Genomic DNA, 23,056 nt, shown 5'->3' on the forward strand with positions numbered 1-23,056 from the left:
TACTGAAGATGATGCATTCAGTTTTGGAGCCATTAAGTTTTAGATAATTGGCTCCCATCCACGACTGGATATCCTGTAGGCAGGAAGAAAGATTGATTTGATCCTCCTTTTTCTTGGCCAGGCGAAAGTACAACTGGGTATCGTCGGCATAGATATGATAGGGAAGCATGTGGCGGCGGATGATATGGGTCAGTGGCCTCATATAGATGTTAAACAGGATTGGAGATAAAGCCGAACCCTGGGGGACTCCACACGTCAGGGAGATGTTAGAGGAGTAAAATGTCCCCAATTTTACCCTTTGAACCCTGTCGTGGAGAAACAAGGTCACCCAAGCCAGCGCCCTGTCATCCACACCAGCCACAGTAAGTAGCCTCTCTGTCAATCTATCATGATCGATGGTATCGAAGGCCGCCGATAAATCCAGGAGTACCAGGGCAATTTCCTCCCCTCTGTCCAAGGCCCACAGGAGATCGTCGTGGACTTTAACCAGGGCAGTCTCTGTCCCTCTACCAGGTCGAAATCCCGATTGGAAGTCATCCAGAATGTGATTAGATTCCAGGTGAGACTGAATTTGCCATACTGCCGCTCTCTCGATGATCTTGGCCAAAAAAGGCAAGGTGGAAATAGGTCGATTGTTGCTCAACTCGGAGCTTGGCACAGTTGGTGTCTTCAGCAGAGGAATAACCACAGCCTGCTTCAGAATGCCAGGAACAACTCCGGTGGCAAATGACATACTAACAATGTCTGCAATATAGGGGGCCAAAGCATCAGCGGCATCCTTCACCAGCTGAGCAGTGCAGGGATCCAGCGATGAGGACGATGCCCTGAGAGACTTGAGGATGATCAAGATCTCAGATGTACTGACGGGTTTAAAATTCGAGAACATCGAGCCATCATAGGGTGTAAGAATTTCTGCATCAGGTTCCACCACTATGTTGCTCCTAATTAGATCAATTTTTTGTTTAAAAAAGTGAGAAAGGGATTCACAAAACTTTTGAGATGTTTCTTCTTGAGGAAGCGAACAGTTAGGATTTGCTAAGAGGTTTGTTGTGCGAAAAAGCTCTGCCGCTGAGTTTTTCGCTTTTGTAATCTTATCTGTAAAATATTGTTTTTTCGTATTTTTAATACTAGATTTATATAATTTTAAAGATTTTAAATATTCCAATTTAAGGTCGGTATTGTAATCTTTTCTCCACCGTTTTTCAGCTGCTCGACATCGCCATTTCATCTCCCTGGTCACCTGATTAAACCAGGGAGGGTTTTTATCTACTTGTCTTACTAGACAAGTTTTTTTCATCGGGGCTAGAAGTTCTATTGATTCTACAATCACTGAATTAAACAGTAAGATTTTCTCTTCTACTGTGTGGGAATCATGAAATTTAATAGGGTCCATTTTGCTGGAAAAAGTTGTGCTAAGAAGAGGTCCGGTGACCTCTTCTTAGCACATATGGATAGGGTTATCCCATGTATCCCATATGGATAGGGTTAGTGCCGTTGTAGGTAACAACTCAGAGGGTCTTGGTCTGTTTGGTTTTGGCAGCCATGCCAGAAGTGGTATGGAGAGTCCCCGCGCATGAGTTTTCTCTATTGCGGCCCATGCTGGGAGATCCTGTCGGTGTGCGAGTGTGATAAGGGGAGCTATGTGGGCAGCTTTGTAGTATCCTACAACATCAGGAAGACCCATACCGCCCTGGGTAGAGGGTCTGTATAAGGTTGTTCTGGCTACTCTTGTTTTTTTGTAGTCCCATATGTAATTAGTCAGGGTGATCTGTAGGTCCAGTAGGTATTGTTTCGGCAGTTTGATTGGGAGTGTGCGGAATAAGTACTGGATTTTTGGTAGTATTATCATTTTTATCGCTGCTATTCGACCTGTCCAAGATATATATTTGCCTTTCCAACTTTGCAGGAGGTTTTTGATTTCCGTGTGTAGCTTTATATAGTTTGCGTTATGTAGTGTGTTCGGAGTGGGTGTGAAGTTGACCCCCAGGAATTTTATGTGGTCTTGTCTCCAGTCGTAGCTGAAATTTGTTTGTAAGTTTGTCAGGGTAGGGTTCGGGATGTTTATTCCTAGCGCTAGGGTCTTCGCAATGTTTAATTTGTAGTAAGAGCAGTGGCTGTATTGGGAGAGGATTTGATGAAAGTTGGGTAGTGATTCATGTGGTTGTTCAAGGGTTAAGAGAATGTCATCCGCGAAAAGGGACATTTTGTATTCTGTGTCCTGTATCTTAATCCCGTGTATGTCAGGGTGTTCCCAGATAAGTTGGACTAGGGGTTCTAATGCAAGGATGTAAAGTAGTGGGGAGAGTGGGCAGCCTTGCCTCGAGCCATTGGAGATGTCGAACGGTTTTGATATGAATCCCCCATTTACCACTCGGGCCGTTGGGGCTGATTATAGGGCAGTGACCAGTGATATAAACGGGGTTGGAAAGCCAAATTTTCGTAGGACTGAAAGTAAAAAGGGCCAGTGTAGCCTATCAAAGGCTTTTTCTGCGTCTAGCGATAGCAGTACGCAGGGTTTTTTTCTGTTTTGTATCTCATATAGTATGTTTAGGGTTTTCCTCGTGCCATATGCGCCCTGTATGCCCCCCACAAATCCCACCTGGTCGCCGCCTATGATCGTAGGGATTATTAGTGTGAGCCTGTTCGAGAAGATTTTGGCCAGTATTTTAACATCTGTGTTTAACAGAGATATAGGCCGATGGTTTTGGCATTTGTTAGGTTGCTTCCCTGGTTTGGAGAGGGTTGCGACATGTGCCATAAGCATCTCTTTTGGTAGTGCCCCTGTCTGTAACGCATGGTGGAAAACTTTTTGTAGATGCGGGGCTAGTATAGGGGCAAAATGTTTGTAATAAGCATTAGATAAGCCATCTGGGCCTGGCGACTTCCCTGGTGGGAGGGATTGTATAGTGTCTAGTATTTCTTCTGTCGTTATAGGCTGTTTAAGGGCATCATGTTGTTCGTTTGTGAGTGTGGGTAGAGTGACAGAGGTTAGGAAGTCTTCTATCTCTGGCATCTCTGGTTGATGCAGTGTTGGGTCTTTATTGAGGTCATAGAGGGAGTAATAGTAGTCTGCCATGTTGTCGTTGATTTCTTGTGGATTATGGAGCTTTTCTCCTTTACTGGTGAGGAGGAAAGGGATTTTGGAGTTGGCTTGTTTTTGTCTGAGCATGTTAGATAAGTGTTTCCCTGCCCTGTTGCCTTGGGTATACATGGTCATTTTCAGTTTGGTAAGAATGTAGGCTGTCTTCTCTAGCGATCTGACGTTGATTTGTTTAGTGATGTCTTTGATGCTTGCCGCATATGTGTCCGACGGATTCAGGAGGTGTTTTGCTGTGACATCCCGCAGTCTCCTAAGGAGGTCTATATGTGTTTTGTTGCGCTGACGGTGGAGATAGGAGGCTCAGCTGATCAACTGACCTCTCATTACTGCTTTGTGAGCCTGCCAGACTGAGATAGGCGATACTTCTGGACTGTCATTTAGTTGGAAGTAGCTCTCTAGGTTTTCCACTAGGTGTGCCATGTATCTATTGTCGTGTAATAGTGTGTTGTTAAGACGCCACGGTGGTTTCCCTCTGTGTTGGTAGTGGTTGTGCACGGTGAGGGTCACTGGTGCGTGGTCAGACCACACTATGCTTCCGATGCTGCATTCCTCCATCTGTGGGAGTAGTGTGCCTGATATGAGTATAAGGTCAATTCTGGAGTAGGTTTTGTGTACATCTGAGTAGAATGTGTAGTCTCTTGCCGAGGGGTGTTTCATTCTCCATGCATCGTACAGACCATACTCTTGTACAAGTTTTGTGAGTGCTTTGTTCGGATTGTTTAGTCTGGGGTGTCTGCTTGAAGCGTTGGGTATCGTAGAATCAACACGAGAGTCCATAGTATGGTTAAGATCCCCACAGATAATCAGGGCGGTTGCTGTGTCAGTCGGTATTTTGTTTAGGACTTTATGTAAGAAGTTGCGCTGTTGGTCGTTTGGACTGTAGAGGCTCACTACGGTCATTGGGATATTATTTATGATGCATTGGAGGATCACATATCTTCCCTGGCTATCTTTCTTTACTTGGAGTGTTTCTACCGTCAGTGAGTTGTGTAGTAAGATGGATGCTCCTCTAGATTTTGACGTGTGTGTTGCATGGTATTGTACCGGGTATTCCCTATTGGCAAATGTGGGGGTTCGGTTGGTAACAAAATGGGTTTCCTTTCCTGTATACAGACTATGTCTGCTTTGGTTCTTTTTAAGTCGTCTAATAGTATGCACCTCTTATGTGGGGTGTTGAGGCCCTTGGTGTTGTGCGAATATATAATCATGGTGATGATGGTGAGGTGTGTTGCGTAGGTTGTGTTGGCGCGTAGCCAGTGTGTAGTTGTTGTTCAGCGGGCGTCGCTAAGCAGCGTGGGGTATGCGTGGGAAGGGTGGGTGGAGGTGAGTAGGGAGGGTGTACAGGGAACCTGTAGATCTGGTACTCTAGTCGTACCGTGGGGTGTTGGAAGTGGTCTTCCAATTGGGTGGCTGGTTGGGCTCCAATATAAGGAGGTTGCTTGGGCTGAAACCTTCAGCGTGAGGGTGAGGTAAACATTTGAAACAGTCATTAAACAATAGACATAATATTAACAGTTTAGGAGGCATGCAAGTATACTCAAGGTGTACATACATTGTTGTTCGAGCTGAATCAAGCTGCTGCTGGCATATTACACTGCATGATACATTCAGATATCACAGTCCCAATATATTTACAGTCAGACGTGGACAAATTTAGGGCTGTTTTGTATATTAACAGAACGCGGGTGACAAGGTGACCCTGGGTCCTTAATGGCTCCACCACGTTTACTGCGCTCCATGTGGTCCCTAGAGGGAATGGGTCAGGCGTGTATGTGGGGCTGTTAAAAGCTGAATCCCATGCCATATGGCTTACTCCCCCGGGGCATAACGGCTTTGTTAGGCTGTGAAAGCTAGTTAATCCCCGCTCAGAGGGGACCGGCCGTAGTCGGAGTTACTGTGTGTATAGCGTGACTGCGTGCTGTTAGTATCGGCCGTTTCAGGCGCCATTTAGCGGTCAGCCATCCAGTGTGCGGGCAACTATTGCGGCAGAGCGCGTGTGGAGTGTGCGCGCTTGGTCTGTAACGACCAGTATCGTTAAGGGAGAGGAGCCAGCAGCGTGGAGATGAATACAGTCGGCTCGGGATGGGTGTAACAGTGTACATAATTATGAACATAGCGCAATAGTTAATGTGGTCAATACTTGCAGTACTTTTGCCTCTAATAGTCCTGCAGTCAGTAAGACTGAGGTTGGAGCTGGTTAGTCCATGTTTGCGTTGCGCTTTCCTCGGGGTGAGTTAGGCCGTGGCCCCAATATGGGTGCAGAGTGGAGGCCCCATTTCACGAGTGCTGACTTCCCTTCCTCCGGTGTCGAGATGATATTGGTTTCCCCGTTCCTGTTAAGTATAATCTTCGTGGGGAAGCCCCACCTGTATCGGATTCCGTTGGAGCGTAGAGCTGCTGTGAACGGGAGGAATTCTCTCCTGCGTCGGAGGGTGGTTGCAGAGATGTCTGCCATAACACGTACTGAAGGGTAATCTACATGTGGGTCTGCTTTGCTGCGGTGCGTCCAGAGGATCAGTTATTTTATATGGTAGTAGTGTGCTCGCACTAGGACGTCTCGTGGGATGGATTCGGGTAAGTGTCGTGGCCTCGCAACTCAATGTACTCTGTCAATTAGAAGCATATCAGATGGGATGTCTGGGGCGTAGGCGTGAAGAAGGCCTTGCACGTAAGTATGTAGGTCGTCTGAGATAACGGTCTCTGGGATGCCCCTGAGCCTTAGGTTATTACGCCGCGCTCTATCTTCTTGGTCTGCTACCCGGGTTTCTATTTGCTCCATTTGACGCTGTAGGGCTTGTAGTTGCCCCGTCATATCTGCTTGCGTGGAGGACAGTTCTTAACAGTGTCGCTCCACCAGTGGCGTTTCTGGTGGAGAGGTCTCTTACCTCCCTTTTGATCTGCTCCGCTGCTGCCTGCCAGGTGTTTGAGTTTCGCTGCCATTCCCTCCATTGCCCGTTCGAAGTGGCCTCACGTGAGGCATTCTGCAGGCCGTGTTGATTCTGGCGACGGGTGCTGCATCGTGGTGTCGGAATCGTCCGCGCCATCTTGGGTAGCCGCCCGTGCGGTCTCGCTGGTAGAGGTGGATTTCTGCCCCAAAAAATTGGTTTTGTCTGCTTTAGTGGTAGATTTCTTAGCTTTGGAGGCAGCCATTGTAGTTTAAGTCTCGTTTGTGGTTTCAGTCTTGTGTAAATTCAATTTTGATGGAGCCCATATGCCAGAGCAAATCACTGAGCCAAATCACGCCCCCCGCAATTGATATTTTAATGGTTGGCAGGTATACTTGACTCTTCAATATAAGAAGTGTGCTAATTTTTTTTTTTTTATTAGACTTATTGTATAGATAGTGTAATTAATTTAGTTTTCTGTCAGTAGTGGGAGTTTATCCTTTTAAAGCTTGTCAGTGTTATTGTATAATGTTACACTGATTGGTCGATTCTCCACACCTGTGGTCTATGTTTTTATTGCATTCATTTATGCTTTTGTAATTCTTGATTTTCTTGCCTCTATAGTAATGTTTATGCATTATACCAGCTTTACAAAGTGGTTGTACTAGATGGGATTTCTGTCCCATAAGGTATGCTTTAACATTATTATTGTAAACAAATATATGTGTATGCGTTATAATATTTATTGCGCCCTCCATATTCCATTTTAGTTAGTTGCACTACATTCAGCCCTGTAATTTTCACAATGTCTCGATAAAAGGCTTTATACAGAGTCTGGCTAAGGTTGAACTCACAACAATAACTTCATAGCTATGATAATGCAGATTTTATTATGATCCCAAGATGTCTCTTTCCTATAACTAGATCTATTATAAGATTTCTTCAGTCAGAGATAATTTAATACACTGGTCATTATTGCTGTTTGTAATGTTTTTGCTAATAATATCTTATTGCTATTACGGTTTGATCTGTTTGAATGTTGTCCAGGTTTACATTAACCTACTCTATCATATTAGACTGAATATGGTATTTTGCCTGAATGTCAATGGTTCCTCCATAGATTGCATCATTCGTAACTAGTAGAATGCCCTATTCATTGTAGGTGATCTACATGCAAGATTGGGTTCTAAATATTCTATAATTTGACATACAGTATCTCCGTCTCAATGCCCAGTGTAAGATGTACAGGGACGTGATAATTGCAATTTTTTTAAATAGATGGGGCATTACAACATTTGGATTTTGCCTCCCATCTTGTGAATGGACAGATAGCACTTTTCCATAATATATTAACTAGGTAAAGGTTAGTTCCTCCCCTCAAACTTCTCTCAGAGGTATAAAAGACCCCTCATGTAGAGGATGAAACAAACACTGGTTTTGCTCCTGCCTTTCTAAGAGGAGGAGGTATTTGTCGAGTACCAGAAGGGACTAATTCTTTGTTGGAATGTGCGTACACTTTGCGATGAGTTCTATATCGATTGTAGAGTACATTGGACTGTTTGAGCTGCAGATGGTGCCATAAGAGAGGACATTAAATAATTTGTCTATTTCATCTCCACTGGAATCTTTGAAAATGTTATTGCACGACTTATTTTGTTAGTCCAGGTTGAGCAGTATTATCACTTGAAAGCAGTCAAGTATGAACATAGATAATTGTATATACCACTGTCATTTGGCACATTGTTATTGTCATGTTATGTATGATGTATATGCTCATGTTTATCTATGCGATCAATGAAAAGGAAAATAAATGTATTTTTTTAATGAAATAAGTGGGTCACCTTTTGAGTCTGAATCAGAGGATTCCCATAAAGGAAGCTGAAGACCCTTTGAGTTATTGAAGGATATCAAATGAGCTTATTTTTTTTCGGTATGATTTAGTGTCTAAATGTCTGAGATATTCAGCTAAATATATGGAATTTTCAGTTTGAAGCCTTTCCCTTCGGTGCATAGAATGTCCCTTTTAGACTGTTCTTTTAGATCTGCTTTTCTCTCACGCACTGTATCATACACGTAACCGATAACACCCAATGGGACTGATGCCTAAGAGGCTGTCAACCAGAAGCCTCTCGAGTACCATCCTCTGTCTGGACAGATATAGTGGAGGAATCTCATAAATGAAATTCCTCCACTAGAATGGCCTTCTTTTCTTAAAGATCTTACACTTACTGAGTGGGCAATGATATTTATACTGTTACACTTCCATTACTGTGAGAGGAGTTACTCATAAGTTAATGCAGCCATGGTTTTAATCAGGAAAAATATTATAATAAGTATGGGAACTATTCACCTCTTAATGCCCAGAGGGAAGGGCAGTCCTTCCAGCCATGGTTCCCCAGAGGTTTCCTCCACAGGGGGTTTTTCCTCTCCTGAGTGCTGAAGGATGACTCTTTGTGAGTCCAGAGGTTGCCAATAGATTAGCCGCATTCCTTGCCAAATCTGTAATTACTTTATATCACTTCTAAATGCGGCAACACAAGTTTGATGCTATGAATTCTGCTTAATAAATAAAACATTAATTAAATATTTATACATGACTCGCGTTGATTTCTATAAATTGGTGAATGGATTGGTTAGATATGGACTTGGACGAGATCTGATATGAGTATGGATAAAACATTTTGAATTGGAGTGTTTTTTCAAGGGTGACGTGTGTGGGTACTTGTTGGTGCAGTACATACATGGACCTTACTATATGAAGTGACAAACAATTGGGAGTTATAACGGCAAATGTAAGTAACAGTTAAATCCAATTCACAAAAGAAGGTAAATTAAAGCTTCTTCTCCAACTAGAGGGGCATTTTGCAAAGTTACTGTGCTGTCACAGCTCTAGCATGCATTGGTTTCAGTGTTAAGTACTATGTTGATTGGCACGCACGCACCATGTGTTCGTATTGGTGACTTCACAAGAGGCGGATTGGAACTGCAGAAACTCTACCAATGCTGCAATAAAGGCAAGTTTATTTTATATCCAAATCGTTAAATGTCCTAAAAGTTAAATAAATAAATATACATATTTATTTTAAATTATTATTATTTTTTTTTTTTTTAAATTAGGGGGTTCCTTTTATTCACACGCACATTACAGAAAGTAAGTATACACACAAACCGATCTATATGCTTGTTATTTAATTTGCACATTAATTACTTAAAATATATGCTTTGGCAGTTCATATAATGTTCCAGTTATGGGCTCACTGATACTTTGGACTGTGTTATGTTTGTAAATCACTCTGAGTAAGTGCATTGTATTAGAAATGTTAGGAAATTAATACTTTAATATAATGATACTGTCAAAGTATGTTGTTTCCATTGGGCTATGGTAACGGGCATTACTCTGAATTACTGGAATGCTGGCAAAGAACCCAGTATGACGGAATTACGAAGGAGGTTTGCCTTCCTTGGGGAAGTGCCCCTAAGCCGGGCAAGTCAGAGAGGAGACCGGGCGAAGTGCAGGACAGACCGGAGGTAAATTGTAAAGAATTGAAAGTTCAAATTTCAAGCCCAAAAAAGGAGTTGAAAATAAATTCTCGAAGCGTCTTTTTTCTGGATTGACCCCAAAAAAGTAAAATAAATAGCCGACATGAAAACAAGGATAATCCTGGGGTGAGACTTCCATTTACCATTAATTTAACTTGTTTCTGTCTCATAAAATAATACACAAATATAAAATGAAATATGCGGGGTTTTATTTGTTTTATGTTACACCACACATAATATCCTCCTAGAAAATTTCAAAAATGTACAATTAAAGAAAGACAAATATAGAAACTTCTCCACAGAAAACCCGTGGAGAAGCTTTCAGATGACAAACTGTGTGATCACACACACAACGGAAAGAAGTCTCTCCCGGCAGATATGCCATATATACACCGCCATTAACACAAGTCCCAGTTGACACAAAGTATTATGTGTTTGTCAAAGAACTTTTGGACTCCACGTATTTAAGAGCCTTCTCTTTCACTGCCTGGACGTTCTCTGCGGTGCCGTGTTTCTTCTCGTATTCCAGGTAGCGTTTGAAGAAGAATTTGATTCTCTTGGCAGCTAAGCTCAGATTAATGACACGCTCAAAAATAGCTCTGGGAGAATAACATAAAATGTGTTAATTTAATTAAACTGTGAATATCTAACAGCATGACAACAATCTATCAGGTTAATTCACATGGCTTAACAGAAAAAAAAAACTATAGCTCTATTAGGAAATCTGGTTAGCACTTAGAAATAATAGAAAGTGAAGCAAACTCTTAATACTTTGTTTAATATAATTAGTGTGGATTTTAGACAGGCTGCTGTATTGGTTATGATCTCAGGGGTGTCTTGGTGCCCTCCCAGGGTAAGTAGTTAAACCATTTACAAATGGAATAACAACTTACCCGGGCTGGGTGTTCAACTCTCCTTCTGCTTCCTGGAGCAAACGACGGAGGGGAGGGGGTTGTCAGGGAACCTCTAGCACCATAACCACAACAGTGGTTATGTTGCTTGGTGTTTGTTAAGGTGCTTGGGTATTGCTTACAATTATAAAACTCTACGATATTGTAGTTTATACACAGAGTGGGTTTGGCCTAGGAGTGAACCCTTTAACATAACTATACAAGGCAATATTCCTGAGCAAATGCAGGACTGCCACCTCATATACTGACTATAGGAAGCAAATTTAAAAAGTGATGCCATTACATAGATAGCATTCATAAGTTACTGCAGAGGGAACTCTGTAGGACCCTTTGTGCCCTTCAGTTGAATAAATGTGTAGGTTTGTAAATATATTTGCTCCGTTAGCAGTGTGATGTTTACATGCACACAATGATCAGATTGGAAAAGACTGCATGTTGTTATACTTTGCTAGCCTTAATGCTGGCAAAGCATCAAAGAGGCTGTAGTTATGCTATAGATAGGAATGTACCTTAGCCATCCCTGTTGGACTGATTCACTAAAGCATGCCTACTTACCGCACTTCCTTTTGGAGGCCATGTTTCATCATCAGGTCTATGTAAACGGACCACAGGTCTGTTCGCTTTGGATAATTGCTCAGCGTGCTCTCAAACAAGGCTTTACCGCGCTCTGCGTCACCAAGATGGAATTCAAGCTGTGCAAACTTTGAAATGACATCAATATCTGAAAGATAGAAGGAATGGGACATTCTGAGGAATGGGACACCTAGCAAGCACCGGCGGGGGTGTGGAAGTAAAAGTAAAGGTAAGGAGTGTCTAGCTCGCATTCCTGCAAACCAAGCCTTCTCTGCTTTAAAAACCATTTATATAAATAGTGGAGCAAGGCTGTATTCAATAAATGACCCTATAGTGCAAGGCTGCAATAATCAGATCAAATAAAGGGTTTTTTTTTTTTTTTTTACTTGTTCACATTATATAGTGAAATAATTGGGTTACGCATTCACTATTTGTTAGAAGTCTTATTTAAAAAGGATCTCAAACATGCGTGAAAACCAGTTAAAGAACTATTAGCAGCAGATCTAGAAGCACATTTACAATCTTGCAAAAATAACTAATCTGCAATCGGCATTCCTGATCCTTCAATCGGGTTAGAGCTGCTGTGAGCTGGTAAATTACACCGACTGGATGGAATTCTAACATATTGCAATGACTTATATTATATCCACACATGGTTTAATATATAGATCATAAAGAAGTAAATAGAATATGCAGCGGCTGTGGAAGGTAATTACACATCTAGCTTTTAAATAATGACAACAGGGGAGGGGAAAAAACAAAACTATATTTTGTGCACTTTGTCACTGATGTATTACGAGGAATAATGTTCGTGATGTAGGATATCAGAATACTCACGTTCTTTTTCTGGGAGACATTTCAAGGCTCTTTGCAATAACCTGTGTGTAGCTTCCCCCTGCCCTTGTTTTAGGAGGAATGTAGCATATTTCAACCATACTGTATTTTCCTGGCGGAACCGTTTCAGCATAGTATTAAACAAATTTTCCGCTTCCTGGAAGAGAAATTTAAGACAATGAGATGTTGCTACAGGTCATCAAAAACACACAGACTTGTAGAATTGTGTAACCAAGGTACCACTTCTAACTTTGATTTAGTGAAAACGTCATCTCAGACAGGATTTGGACTATAGTGAGCTGTTGGTTACTCAAAGTGAATTTCAAATGTAGGCCAAAATAAATGAACTGGAATTGTTGGCCTAAAATTTTAAATTCACATTGAATTCAATTTTTGTGAATAACCCTGTTGGAAAAACTGACTTGTTTTTGCTTTTATGTTCTTATTTAAAGGTACACCTACAGGTGCTTGGCACTTATGCCAAATAATGGAGTAAAAATACACTATTTCTATCAAATGGTCTCACAGTGAGCATCTGATTGGCACAGTGTGGCATTTTGCTGCGCATGCGCACTAGTCTCATTAGCTCACACAGCACTGCTTGGGAGAAAAGATAGGTAAAACTCACCTTTTTAACCATGCCAACGGCAGCTAAGTTACCTAAATGGTAACTAGGGCACTAGAGTGTTTGAATTAAAAACTATACCGTCAGGTATACAAATGTGTATTTCTAACATTCCAAACATTTTAGATGATACGAGACATTAGGGATATTGAAAAAAACAGGCCACGTTAAGTATAATTGTAGAAAGTACCAATCAAGGTTACCTTAAACTTTTCAGACTTGATGTAGATATCAGCCAGCTGTAAGAACACTTTAAGAGGCTCGTTATACTGGACGGCTCGTTCAAAAGCCTTCAGTAGAGTGTCCTCTGCCCCATACATGTTCTCCAAGTTTAATAACGCAACCCAAACATTGAGCTTCTCCTGTTCTTCCCTGAGAAAAGAAGATAAAAAAAATATATATATATATTTTAAATGAAAGAGATGGTTACATTACCAAACTTCATAGAAATGTTCATTCTAAAGTCCTACAAAAGTTAACCGGAATTAAGGATAACAACTCGAGGATTGGTACCTAAAAGATATTGTTTTCAGAGCCCTTTCAGCCACAGCTCGTGCTTTCTCGATCTCTGTAGCGTGGAGGTGAAAGGCCATGTACTGAAGCCAGAGAATGGAACTGTTGGGGGAACTAATAACGAGTCGGTCAAAGTCGTCGGCGGACTGAGGCTGCCGTTTGGGATCCAGAAGGGTGGCTTCTATCTTAGAAAGCTCCTTTTCAGCTGCTTTCTTCTCTGTTTCCTTCTCTTTCTTTGTTTTCTTAGTCTAAAAAAAGTGAATGAAAGTTTCCAGTCTTGATAAATGTTTTCAACAATAAAGACAGTGATTAAAAGGAACCCAGCTTCCACACAACTTAAATAAATATTCTAGGCCCGCTCCTGGTATCTGCACACCCGATAGTGTTTATCCATAGTATTTTTTCTATAGGTTTTAGTGGATTCCTATTTTTCCAGTTTTTGAGCGGCCCAGTGCCAGTCCTACTCCCTCACCCCTGGTTAACACATTAGGTGTACCAGATACAATTATTTTACAACTTAAATAAAGACCAGGCCTTCCACTGTATTATAGGGACACTCAAATGCATCTGGTGCATTGTGTATATTAGCTTTATTTCTTTACAAACACCAACACGAAATATGCTCCTCCCTTCCATCCTGCATAAATTCTATGTTTGCTGCGCTAGGTGTTGGGTTTATGGGAGTTGTAGTTGGGTTGTTGGCTTTCTGCAGTAGTGGTAGTAGTCTAGCAATGTTTCCGTCACTTCCTGGTTTAGTGAATAGGTCATTTCAAATGTAAGCATTTTATATTCCCTTCTGTAATTTTAAACCGTTCATATATTATGTATTAAAAAAACAAACTGTCAAAACCAACTGTGAGTTTCCCTTTAAAGCTTTATCTTAATTAGAAAGATATATGCTTTTATCCAAAGTCACCAGTACATTATATTTGTTTTATTTTTGGGTATTCTTATTGGAAAAACCCAGTGACAGGCAGACAGGCAGACCCAGTATTCAAATCTGAAACGCTGGCTGTCTTCCCATCCCAGTCTGTGAGTTTCTATTCCGTATGAGTATATAGCATGGGTGATACGGTGTGGTGCAGCCCCAATACGGTGTGTTAATAGCACATTGCGGCCAAGTCCAACACAGATTAAACTGCAAAACACAAAACGTAAACCCTGGATAACCCATAAATCCAAAGCCCTCCCAGGACTATGTTATTGATATTCATATAGCATTCATGCGGATTATGTAATAAATAAGTAAATCATAGCAACATTGTCTCCTGGCCACTGATTATCTTCCCTTGCACTAAGATAATATGATGCACGTTGTGGGGAGTTATTTATTAAGACAGACAGATGCAAAAGAGATTTTATATATATATATATATATATATATATATTATTATTATATTTTCTTTTTATTTTATTTTTTTATGCTTTTTTTTTATTTTAGACAAAAGAGTGTCACTGCACCACTAAAGAGCCCTGATGCAAGAAGGTGTTTATTTGACATAGCTGCATTGGTATGGTGTGTTTATTCCAACTTAATGATTCGTTTTATAATTTATTTATGGTGGTCAGGGAGCTTAGTACAGCATTGTGGAAGTCTACAATTACTTGTATTTTCTAGACTTCACAAACAGAGATTTGTTACATTTAGGAGACAAGTGAATATAAGGGTTTGTTCACTAATCTACAAAATTGCAGCTAATGGAAAACCACAATGTAGGTTAAAATAAACAAACTGAAAAATTCACAAACTCGGCTATAGCCAGGTTTTTTTAGGCTAAATTTGGTCGTTTGGATATTAGCTTGCTAGAATTTGGATTTTGGTAAATAGGCACCATAAAATGAAAAATCCTGGGAAGGTACAATGGAAAACCTTAAAATACACATGTATGAAATGAGCTTAGATCAGCTGCAGCCTGTAGAGGACACTGAAAATGCTCCTCACATAAACCCACTGACCCTATAATTAAGCTCCATGTCCTGCTCAATGTCCATTCAGAGTGCAAGAGGAAAATTCATACCTTTGGTCGCTGTTCCTCCTCGTCCTCACTGTCTGAGCTGCTCTCTTGGGCATCAACTAAGGATGTTTTTAGGGTTTCCACACTAACGTCCCAGGAAAAGCTGGCGGGGACTTGCAGCCTTGTGATAGGTTTAGTGTCACCCTTCTTCTGAAATTATAAAGAGTAAATGTAAGCCATTAAACAACGGTTTTATATGTAGATGCAATATTAACATTTATTAGATATTGCAGGAATTCACATAGATCTGTAAATACAATGTATATCAGGACAATGATAACACCTAGGCAGGAGCCAGCTTTATTGGTCTAGGAGGCTTATCATGATCCACTGACGAGCCAGTAACTTTCTGATGGCTCAGTTTAAGAGACGTACAAGGCTATAGGGGCTATGGATGGTGAGCATTACCTTTAGGGATGCACTGAAATTTTGGCTGCCAAAATGTCCGGCTGAAAATGGGCCAAATGAGCAGAAATGTAACCCCTGTGTTGCAGCACACTGGCAGGTGTCGTGAAAGGCAGGCGCTGTGCGGTCATGTGACCCATGAAGCTGTCCCGGAGAGCATGCAGCCTCGGAGGGCCGAGGGGAGGACTAACAGCTCGGCTGCCTGGCAAGGTAAGTCAGCTCCATGGGGGACTTACTATGGGCGGCAGCAATGACTACAGTACACATCAGCCCCAATATATAGTAAAAACCAAAGGGAAAAAAGTTACCTGTGCTCTGTTTTTTTTGTTATTGCCAAGATTAACAATGTTAATCTGAAGATCCAATCTGAATGGATTCTGCTTCCACTAATTTTCTCTTAACTCACTCAAGTGCAACTTGATTAATAGCGAAGGTCAGATACCAATCAAGGCATACAACTGGAAGAGCTAATTAATATTCCAATATCGCAACTAGGATGATGTACCCATACATAAGGTTAATATGGCCCCTTCATTCATTTAAAAAAAAGGGACTAATGTTCTGAAAGTAAAAATAACCAAACATAAAACAAAAATGATTTTCTAAACTACAAACATGAAAGGTTAATGTATATATAATATTACATAGGAAATGCCATGGGATTTCAAATTCTAGGGAAGGAGGGCATTGCTAAAAAAAATAAAAGGAAAAATGAAAGGAAAAAAACAAAACCCACCACATAAATGATCCCTTCCCCCATTACCTGCAAGGGTCACAATGTCAGATTTATTCACTCAACACAAAAACTGTGATGAGCTAAACATTGCAAAATTTAGACCAAATAGCAGAATTGGAAAAATTCCCCAACTTGAGTGACTAAAAGCCATAGTCACAGTTTGGCTGATTTTGCAATTCATTCCAATTCAGTGTGCTGTGAATAAACCCCAATGTGAGGCGCTTTGGCCTTTCACCTCCAGCCTTACCTTAGGTTTTTCTTTAGTCTTGCTTTCTTGAGGCAATACCTCCACTCCACTATCTTCATCTTCTGTTTTCTCTTGGTTCGATTTCTTCTTTTTGGTATCGACCTGCGACAAAGCACGTGATTACTAAAAACAGCCACGGTAAGGTCAAATTCAGAGAGCGCCAACTGTATGCTATGTTTTAACTAATGCCAGACACTAAGTGAAGGCGAGATCAACATAAGCTAAAACGTATTACTGACAAGCTTACAATCTATGAATAAGGGGGCAGCTGATGCTATAACTCACTGTTTAGTAGATGTACCCCCAAATAAAACATGCATGCTTTTACTTATGCATTATTTTCAATGGGTTATGTCTAAAAACAGCTTCCAAAACCAGCAGAGCTCTTGTCTGCAGCCATTGCAAGCCCTCCCCTTCTAACCCCACCCAATCACAAGACTCACCAATGCAGCTCAATGAGAAGTGTTTGCAAGACAGGTGCTCCGGGTAATTGTTGCCTCTTGAGTTTAGCTCCACTAAGCTAAACAACCAGGAAGTAACACAACCGGTTGTCTGATTCACAGCCGGGGGTGTAACCAGGTTAATTTAGAAAAGTGCCAATTTCTATTGAAATCACCCATTTTGGTAAAATGGAAAAAAAAAAAACACAAAACACATTCTTTACACAAAGCTTTAGGGGTCTGCAGTGTGCTTTAACGAACACTGCTCAATTAATATGATTTCAATGTACTGAAAGTGGTATGCTACTGGAAGACAGATAAACACAGATCTTTAATGCTGTGGTGTAACATGCTCTTTAAATGAGCGTCTTTATAATACAAAGATGGACACTGTATGACCCGAATGGGTTAATAATATACCTTGGTGTCACCCTCTGAGGCGGTTTGTTTCCTTTTCTTGCTTTTCTTTTGTTTGAGGCCGGCAGACTCTGGAATAACATACGGCTTCCCAGTGTCTACCGGGAGAAGGGAGAGCTGTACGTGATTCTCCTTGGTGTCTTTGCTGCAAAAAAAACACAACATAGTATGTAGGTGACAGGATACTGGTATAGAGATATAGCGTCCAGGTGTGCATGTCCAATCCTGGCTTTCAGCTGTGTTCGACATTTCCCATAATGCTGAGAATTGTTGTCCCACAACAGCTTGACCCCTTACCGACATTAGGGTGTGCTATGCCATCCTGCAAAAGGAGGGCTTTAACGCACTTAGGGTAGCATAGCATGCCCCAAATGATATGGCCCTCACTGCAGCCTTTCTTGACGGATCCGAGTCATGTGATCAATACGACACCACAATCACATGACTTGGATTGGCATGATTGACAGATTGCCTGCAGGGGGAGTTCCTCGGTTGTCATATAACTCAACATATAGTTAATAAAATACGCTTTTAATCTATGGGAGGAAAAAAAAAAAAAACTTAATTCTAAGTGTATTTTTATTTTATTTACACACTGCTTACCTGAGAACTTTGACTGTAAGCAGTTTTCCTTCTGGTATATGTTTTTTGTATACTGTATGGTTTTCAACATAATAACTGGTTACATTCTTAAACTGGATATGGCCAACAACAGAGCTTGATAACCTGTGACGGGAACAAATAAAACCTCATTAACATTCCTAGTCGCCGGAGAATCATTAAACGGCACAATGGCAATAAAGATTAAAACAGATCAGTAGGCTGGGAGGGGGACATTTTATGGCAGGAATGGGGTACATGTCATAGTTTATGAGATGGATTATAAACTAGCTTGAGAAAGAGCATTGCATGATCGGAAGAGGAGTATGTAGTTTGGATGACTTGTGTTAGACGTTTAAAGTCATTGTGAAGCTCTGGTAGCCTCCTCCGTGTGAAGAGGTTTCATTGATTGGTCCTGTCATCCAAACCATGTTAAGTTGTAAAAAACCTACTGGCGGCTGAAGTACCAGCTGCCCCAAAGAAATCACACAGACCGCGCAAAACAAATAGTGAACGAATTAACAAATCATACCTAAAAAATATGCCTCTCTCATTTATTTTTTCAACAAAGCCATTAACCAGCTGCCCGTCTTCAAGGCTTTCAACCGAAGTGATTTCAGGGTCTTTCACGTTGATTTTTCCTTTGGGATTTACCCTGGAACAAGGAAACAAGGAAGAACATTTCTACAATATTAGAATTCAAGTCCCCTATCACCAAGCAAGTTACAATACAAGGAAATTAATATCGTATTAGAGGAGTTGCTCTAGCAATGCGGAACTTGCTGGAGACGACCGATCATTAATGTATTGCATTAAAAAAAAAAAAAAAAAAAAAGATTAAATAACGTACTATATTTTAAATGTAAAAGGACTGACATATTTCGAAGTTGCTGCATTTGCTGCAGATTCCCAGGATGTGTGAATTCTGAATGAGGTCTCACTAATCCAGAAATTAAACTCGCTTCATACTTTTGAGCTTACCTTGTAAGCTGTGTCTCTGTGTTATGGTTAAATGTTTATTGTTTATTTAGAAAGTCAACAGCTGAAATATAGACATAGATCTACAATAATCTTACCTAGACTGCCGGAGAGAAAGCTGGATCGCAGGTGAAATAGAGAGTACGTAACACCTAGAGTTAGAGAAGAAATGACAGAAGTAGTCAGCCAGTTGTTATGTTTATAGAACTGACATAATTAGATCTCCTAATTACATTGGAATGTTCAACTGATAAAAGTATTCATTATGAGGTTTACATAAAGATTCTCAAAAAAAAAGAAAAGAAAAAAACACTCTAAAAAAAAACAAAAGTCAGTGTCACTTTACTTCTGCCAATATATAAACAAGATTTTGTTGAAATAAGTCACCCTTAAAGGGTTACTTCAACGTCCATGACCACTTCTGCTTTTAGAAGTGGTCATGGAGGAAGGAATCTGGCTGTGCCGTGTTACAGCTTGAGTCATTTGCATTTTGTGCCGGGGGCTAGTTACACCCCAGGCATACATGACTTGGGCCCAATGTCAATTCTGTGCAAATTCTTGATGGTCGTCAGTGCAAACTGCATTCTGGCAACAGACAATCTATTTTGTCTCCTTTTCCTCTCTGCAGCCCCCCCACTCCCCTATCCTTTCTATTCAGTTTTTTTTAGGCTCCCCCCCCCCCCTTGTCTTCTCTATGAGAAGCCTTTGATTGGACTACCAGGATTTCAGGTAAGTAAATAAAAAACAACAACTTATTTTATAACTGGTTAGGTATTCATGCACACATAAACATGCATACATGTTAAACAAAATGAGATGCTTCTAACCTGACAATTTTCCCAGGCGTAAAGTTTTCCAATGAAACATCAGCAAAACAGTCACTTATTTGAGTAAGATCAACTTTTCCGGTCTTTCCAAATGGAAGGGATACAATCAAACCTGACCCGGGCACGGCGTTCTGTACAGAGCCAAAAACAACTTCACCTTCCTTAAATTCGGGGGTGCCTGTAAGGGACAAAATGCGATCTATTAAAATGTGAGGACTGACATTATAAAAGAGCTATAAATGGGAGAAAGAGGTGTATGTTGAGTGGGAGGAAGTGGGAAACAGGGAAGGTAGAGGGCACAGAAACACAGATGGATACAAATTTAAAAATCAGGGGGGAAAAAGGAGGAATAGAAAGGGGGAAATAGGGGATAATAGTGGGTCCGGGTGGAAAAATTCAAGAGCTAATGAGCTAGGTGTGGGGTATCAGGGGAGGAAGCAGAGAACAGTGTGTATGGATGGAAAAGATGGAGTGAATAGTGGAACCATGTGGGAAGGATGTGTAGACCGGGAGAGAAGGGAGACACGTTGGAGAAATGTCAAGTCTAAGGGAAAAAGGGGGGGGGGGTAAACTTTGAACAAATTACAAAACATGGCAGAGAAAAGAGGTAAGGCAAACTATATAAATAGTATAAAAATATATGGCAGCCTTCAGAATCATGTGTCTCACATTCAGTACATTACCTGTGAGTGATAAGTGGAGTAATCTTCCAGAAGAGATGCCTTTAATTATTGTAGCAGACAAGGCCTGCCCCGGTCGGAAATGTTTGTCTGGACGCTTTAAAACCTAAAGAGAAAACCCACAATGAACATGTTTAAAGATCCCAATAAAAGGCCTTTCTCACACTCCGCCAAAAGGACAGATTTTCTTACTTTTAGAGACTGACAAACAAGCAGATGTTCAATTCGCCCTCGAATGTCCTCCGTGACCTCTACATCCAAAACTTTGTTCTCCTCATCATACTGCAAGTTTGGAAAATGATAATGAATGATTTATATCATGGGATAAAACAGTTTTTCGCAAATTACACAATGTAAAAAGCTATAAGCATCCAATTCATTATCAGCTGCAGAGGTAGGTACAAACTGATAATCTTGCTACTGACACCCGTCTGCCCACAAGTGATGCAGACAGTATCCTGCCATGCCTGACATTGGAACTGAGGGGTTCTGCTTACAGGATTTCCGGGTGGGTGGGCATGCATGCAGCCATATCTGCTGGTAGTACTGAATTTACTACTCTGAGTCGATACGTACAGGCAGACTGCCATCGACCAAGTGACAAGAGAGACTCATAAAGCCGTTACCCCCATTATTACATATGGAGTCTGGGAGACTGGCTGACACATATTACATACGGGCAGGCATGATAATCAGATCAGAGCAGGTTTTCCCTTTAAGAAGCAATATACATTTCAACTTTATAAGCTACACACCGGTGACAATCCTATCCCAACAAATGCACTTATGGATAGATATGAAAGACTAAAAACAACCTGAAATACCACAATGTGTTTGTTTCTTTTTTTTTGTTTTTAAACAGTTTTACCTTCACTACAAAGCATGTAATAGTCTGGCCGGGAATATACGTATTCATGTCCTTTGGTGGAGGAACTTTGTGATCCTTGTCCATTACACTGCAAATAAAACCGAATATACATACATCAGCTTATTTTAAATTCCAACATATAAAGCAGATGTTGTTCATGTCATTGAAGGGATAAATAATGTTCTGCTCAAACAATCCCTCTGTAATGTTGAACAATCTGTGGAACAGTGGCTAATCTAATGTACATGTAGTGCCTGGATTTCCAACTCCGTCAGATGAATATAAAGGCTCTCTCCTTTTTCATAAAAACAGTTTTTTTGGACAAACTGAATTGCGAGCAGTTCCAAAGAAGAGGTATGAAATTGCTCCAGCATGCTTTGTCATAGTAAGTGCTAAGATAGGAACGTGTTAGGATTCCAGTGAGAGTATTTTAAAACAGAAGATTACTTTTATGCACCCCTGGCAGAACATTTGTTGATCTTACACACTTGCATTAGTGAACATTCACTTTTTCACCACTTTGGATAACTGTATCAACCCTTGCATCAGTGCTCAGATACAGATTGAGGAAGTGCAGTGTGATAAGTCAGTGGAGCATATAGCAACGTCCAAAACTAGTTTGTTTGCATAGCACAATAGTTCATTAAAACGTACTTCTTTTTTTTTTTAATTTCTATTTTATACATGGGTGTCCTGGCACACAGCATAAATGTCTCTCTGTGTTGTCATGCAGCCATGTACACATGTACGTGTTGGCAGGACATTTTCAGCTACATGCTGGAGCACATATATGCACACCCACTGCGTCATGGAGAAATGGGGTTATACTAAACACTGAACGGCTGATGAGGAACGTGTGTTTACTCTTACCCCAGTATAGTCTTTCAAACCATTTATATGGATGAGGTTCTGTGACTGTTATGACACTTCCATGAAGCAGTAGTAATGAATGGAAAGGACACAACAAGCAAATCAAACACTACTTACTTATTACTTTGTGGTTTACAGTTTAAGTGACTTGGAGTCGAAAGGTTTTACCGAAATGTACATTAACATACCTGGGCAGGATGCTCAGCTCAGGGAAAGACAGCTTCAAATTCGGATGAGTGATTGGCAGGAATCTGTCATGAAAAAACAAGACGCATTAGCAACCTACTTTCATAGAATGCAACAGACAATTCCAATCCGTTCTAGCGAATATTCACTATAGTTAAGAATCGTTATCACTGTAAGAAAAACAACATATTTACAGGTTTTGTTTTGGTTTTATCACCATGGCAACAGTGCAAGTTTGGTACCATTCACATACCGGTGTGATTTTATATCTCGGCCTCCAATGATTCGACAAGAGATGCTCTGGTTTGGCTTCAACGTTGCTGTTGGGTAAGAACCAACCGTAACATCTTCTGCTATCTGAGACACGTGAATAAATCCAACCAAATTATCATAAATGGAGACAATGACGCTGGTTGGCTTCACCGTTTTCACAGTTCCCGTGACAACCTCTCCTATCTCCCAGCTTGCTGCCATCTTCACCGCTGTCTTTTTTGCTTTTTGTTCTGACTTCCTGTGATTCTTGGTAGAAACATTCTGTATGGCCAGCAAAAGTCCGTGCTCTTCCGCACATGCTGTTTTTAGCGTTAGGGAGACTGTTTGACCCAATTGGAGTTTTGGCGAAGAAGGGCGGAAGGTGTCGTTAATGTGAGAAGACAGAGGAACAGCTGCTAGGTGACCAGTGCCATCCAGTGAGACAACAGCAAATTCATCTGCTATGTGTTGCACAATGGCAGAAAAAGTGGAATTTTCTTTGAGCTGAAATGTAATATGAAAAATAACAATGAATTGGATAGATCTGCGTCACA

At 40.9% G+C, this 23,056-nt stretch overlaps 1 protein-coding gene across 1 annotated transcript in view; it reads right to left on the minus strand.

The window, feature by feature from the left end:
- Positions 1-9,829: 9,829 nt before the first annotated feature.
- The window catches only part of PDCD11 (programmed cell death 11), a 38,503-nt gene continuing 25,276 nt past the window's right edge, over positions 9,830-23,056 (minus strand). Inside the window, exons 20-36 of the mRNA XM_063435028.1 lie at positions 22,504-23,006; positions 22,253-22,315; positions 21,195-21,282; positions 20,519-20,608; positions 20,330-20,432; positions 19,647-19,824; positions 18,918-18,971; positions 18,374-18,496; positions 17,845-17,967; positions 17,245-17,386; positions 16,385-16,486; positions 15,000-15,146; positions 12,982-13,229; positions 12,672-12,840; positions 11,847-12,000; positions 10,992-11,157; positions 9,830-10,124 (exon numbers count right to left, since the gene is read on the minus strand). Coding sequence (XP_063291098.1) covers positions 9,953-10,124; positions 10,992-11,157; positions 11,847-12,000; positions 12,672-12,840; positions 12,982-13,229; positions 15,000-15,146; positions 16,385-16,486; positions 17,245-17,386; positions 17,845-17,967; positions 18,374-18,496; positions 18,918-18,971; positions 19,647-19,824; positions 20,330-20,432; positions 20,519-20,608; positions 21,195-21,282; positions 22,253-22,315; positions 22,504-23,006 — 2,625 coding nt within the window. The 3' untranslated portion in view covers positions 9,830-9,952. The remainder of the gene's footprint in view (positions 10,125-10,991; positions 11,158-11,846; positions 12,001-12,671; positions 12,841-12,981; positions 13,230-14,999; positions 15,147-16,384; positions 16,487-17,244; positions 17,387-17,844; positions 17,968-18,373; positions 18,497-18,917; positions 18,972-19,646; positions 19,825-20,329; positions 20,433-20,518; positions 20,609-21,194; positions 21,283-22,252; positions 22,316-22,503; positions 23,007-23,056) is intronic.

Source organism: Pelobates fuscus, chromosome 10, assembly GCF_036172605.1.
Source record: "Pelobates fuscus isolate aPelFus1 chromosome 10, aPelFus1.pri, whole genome shotgun sequence".
NCBI lineage: Eukaryota > Metazoa > Chordata > Amphibia > Anura > Pelobatidae > Pelobates > Pelobates fuscus.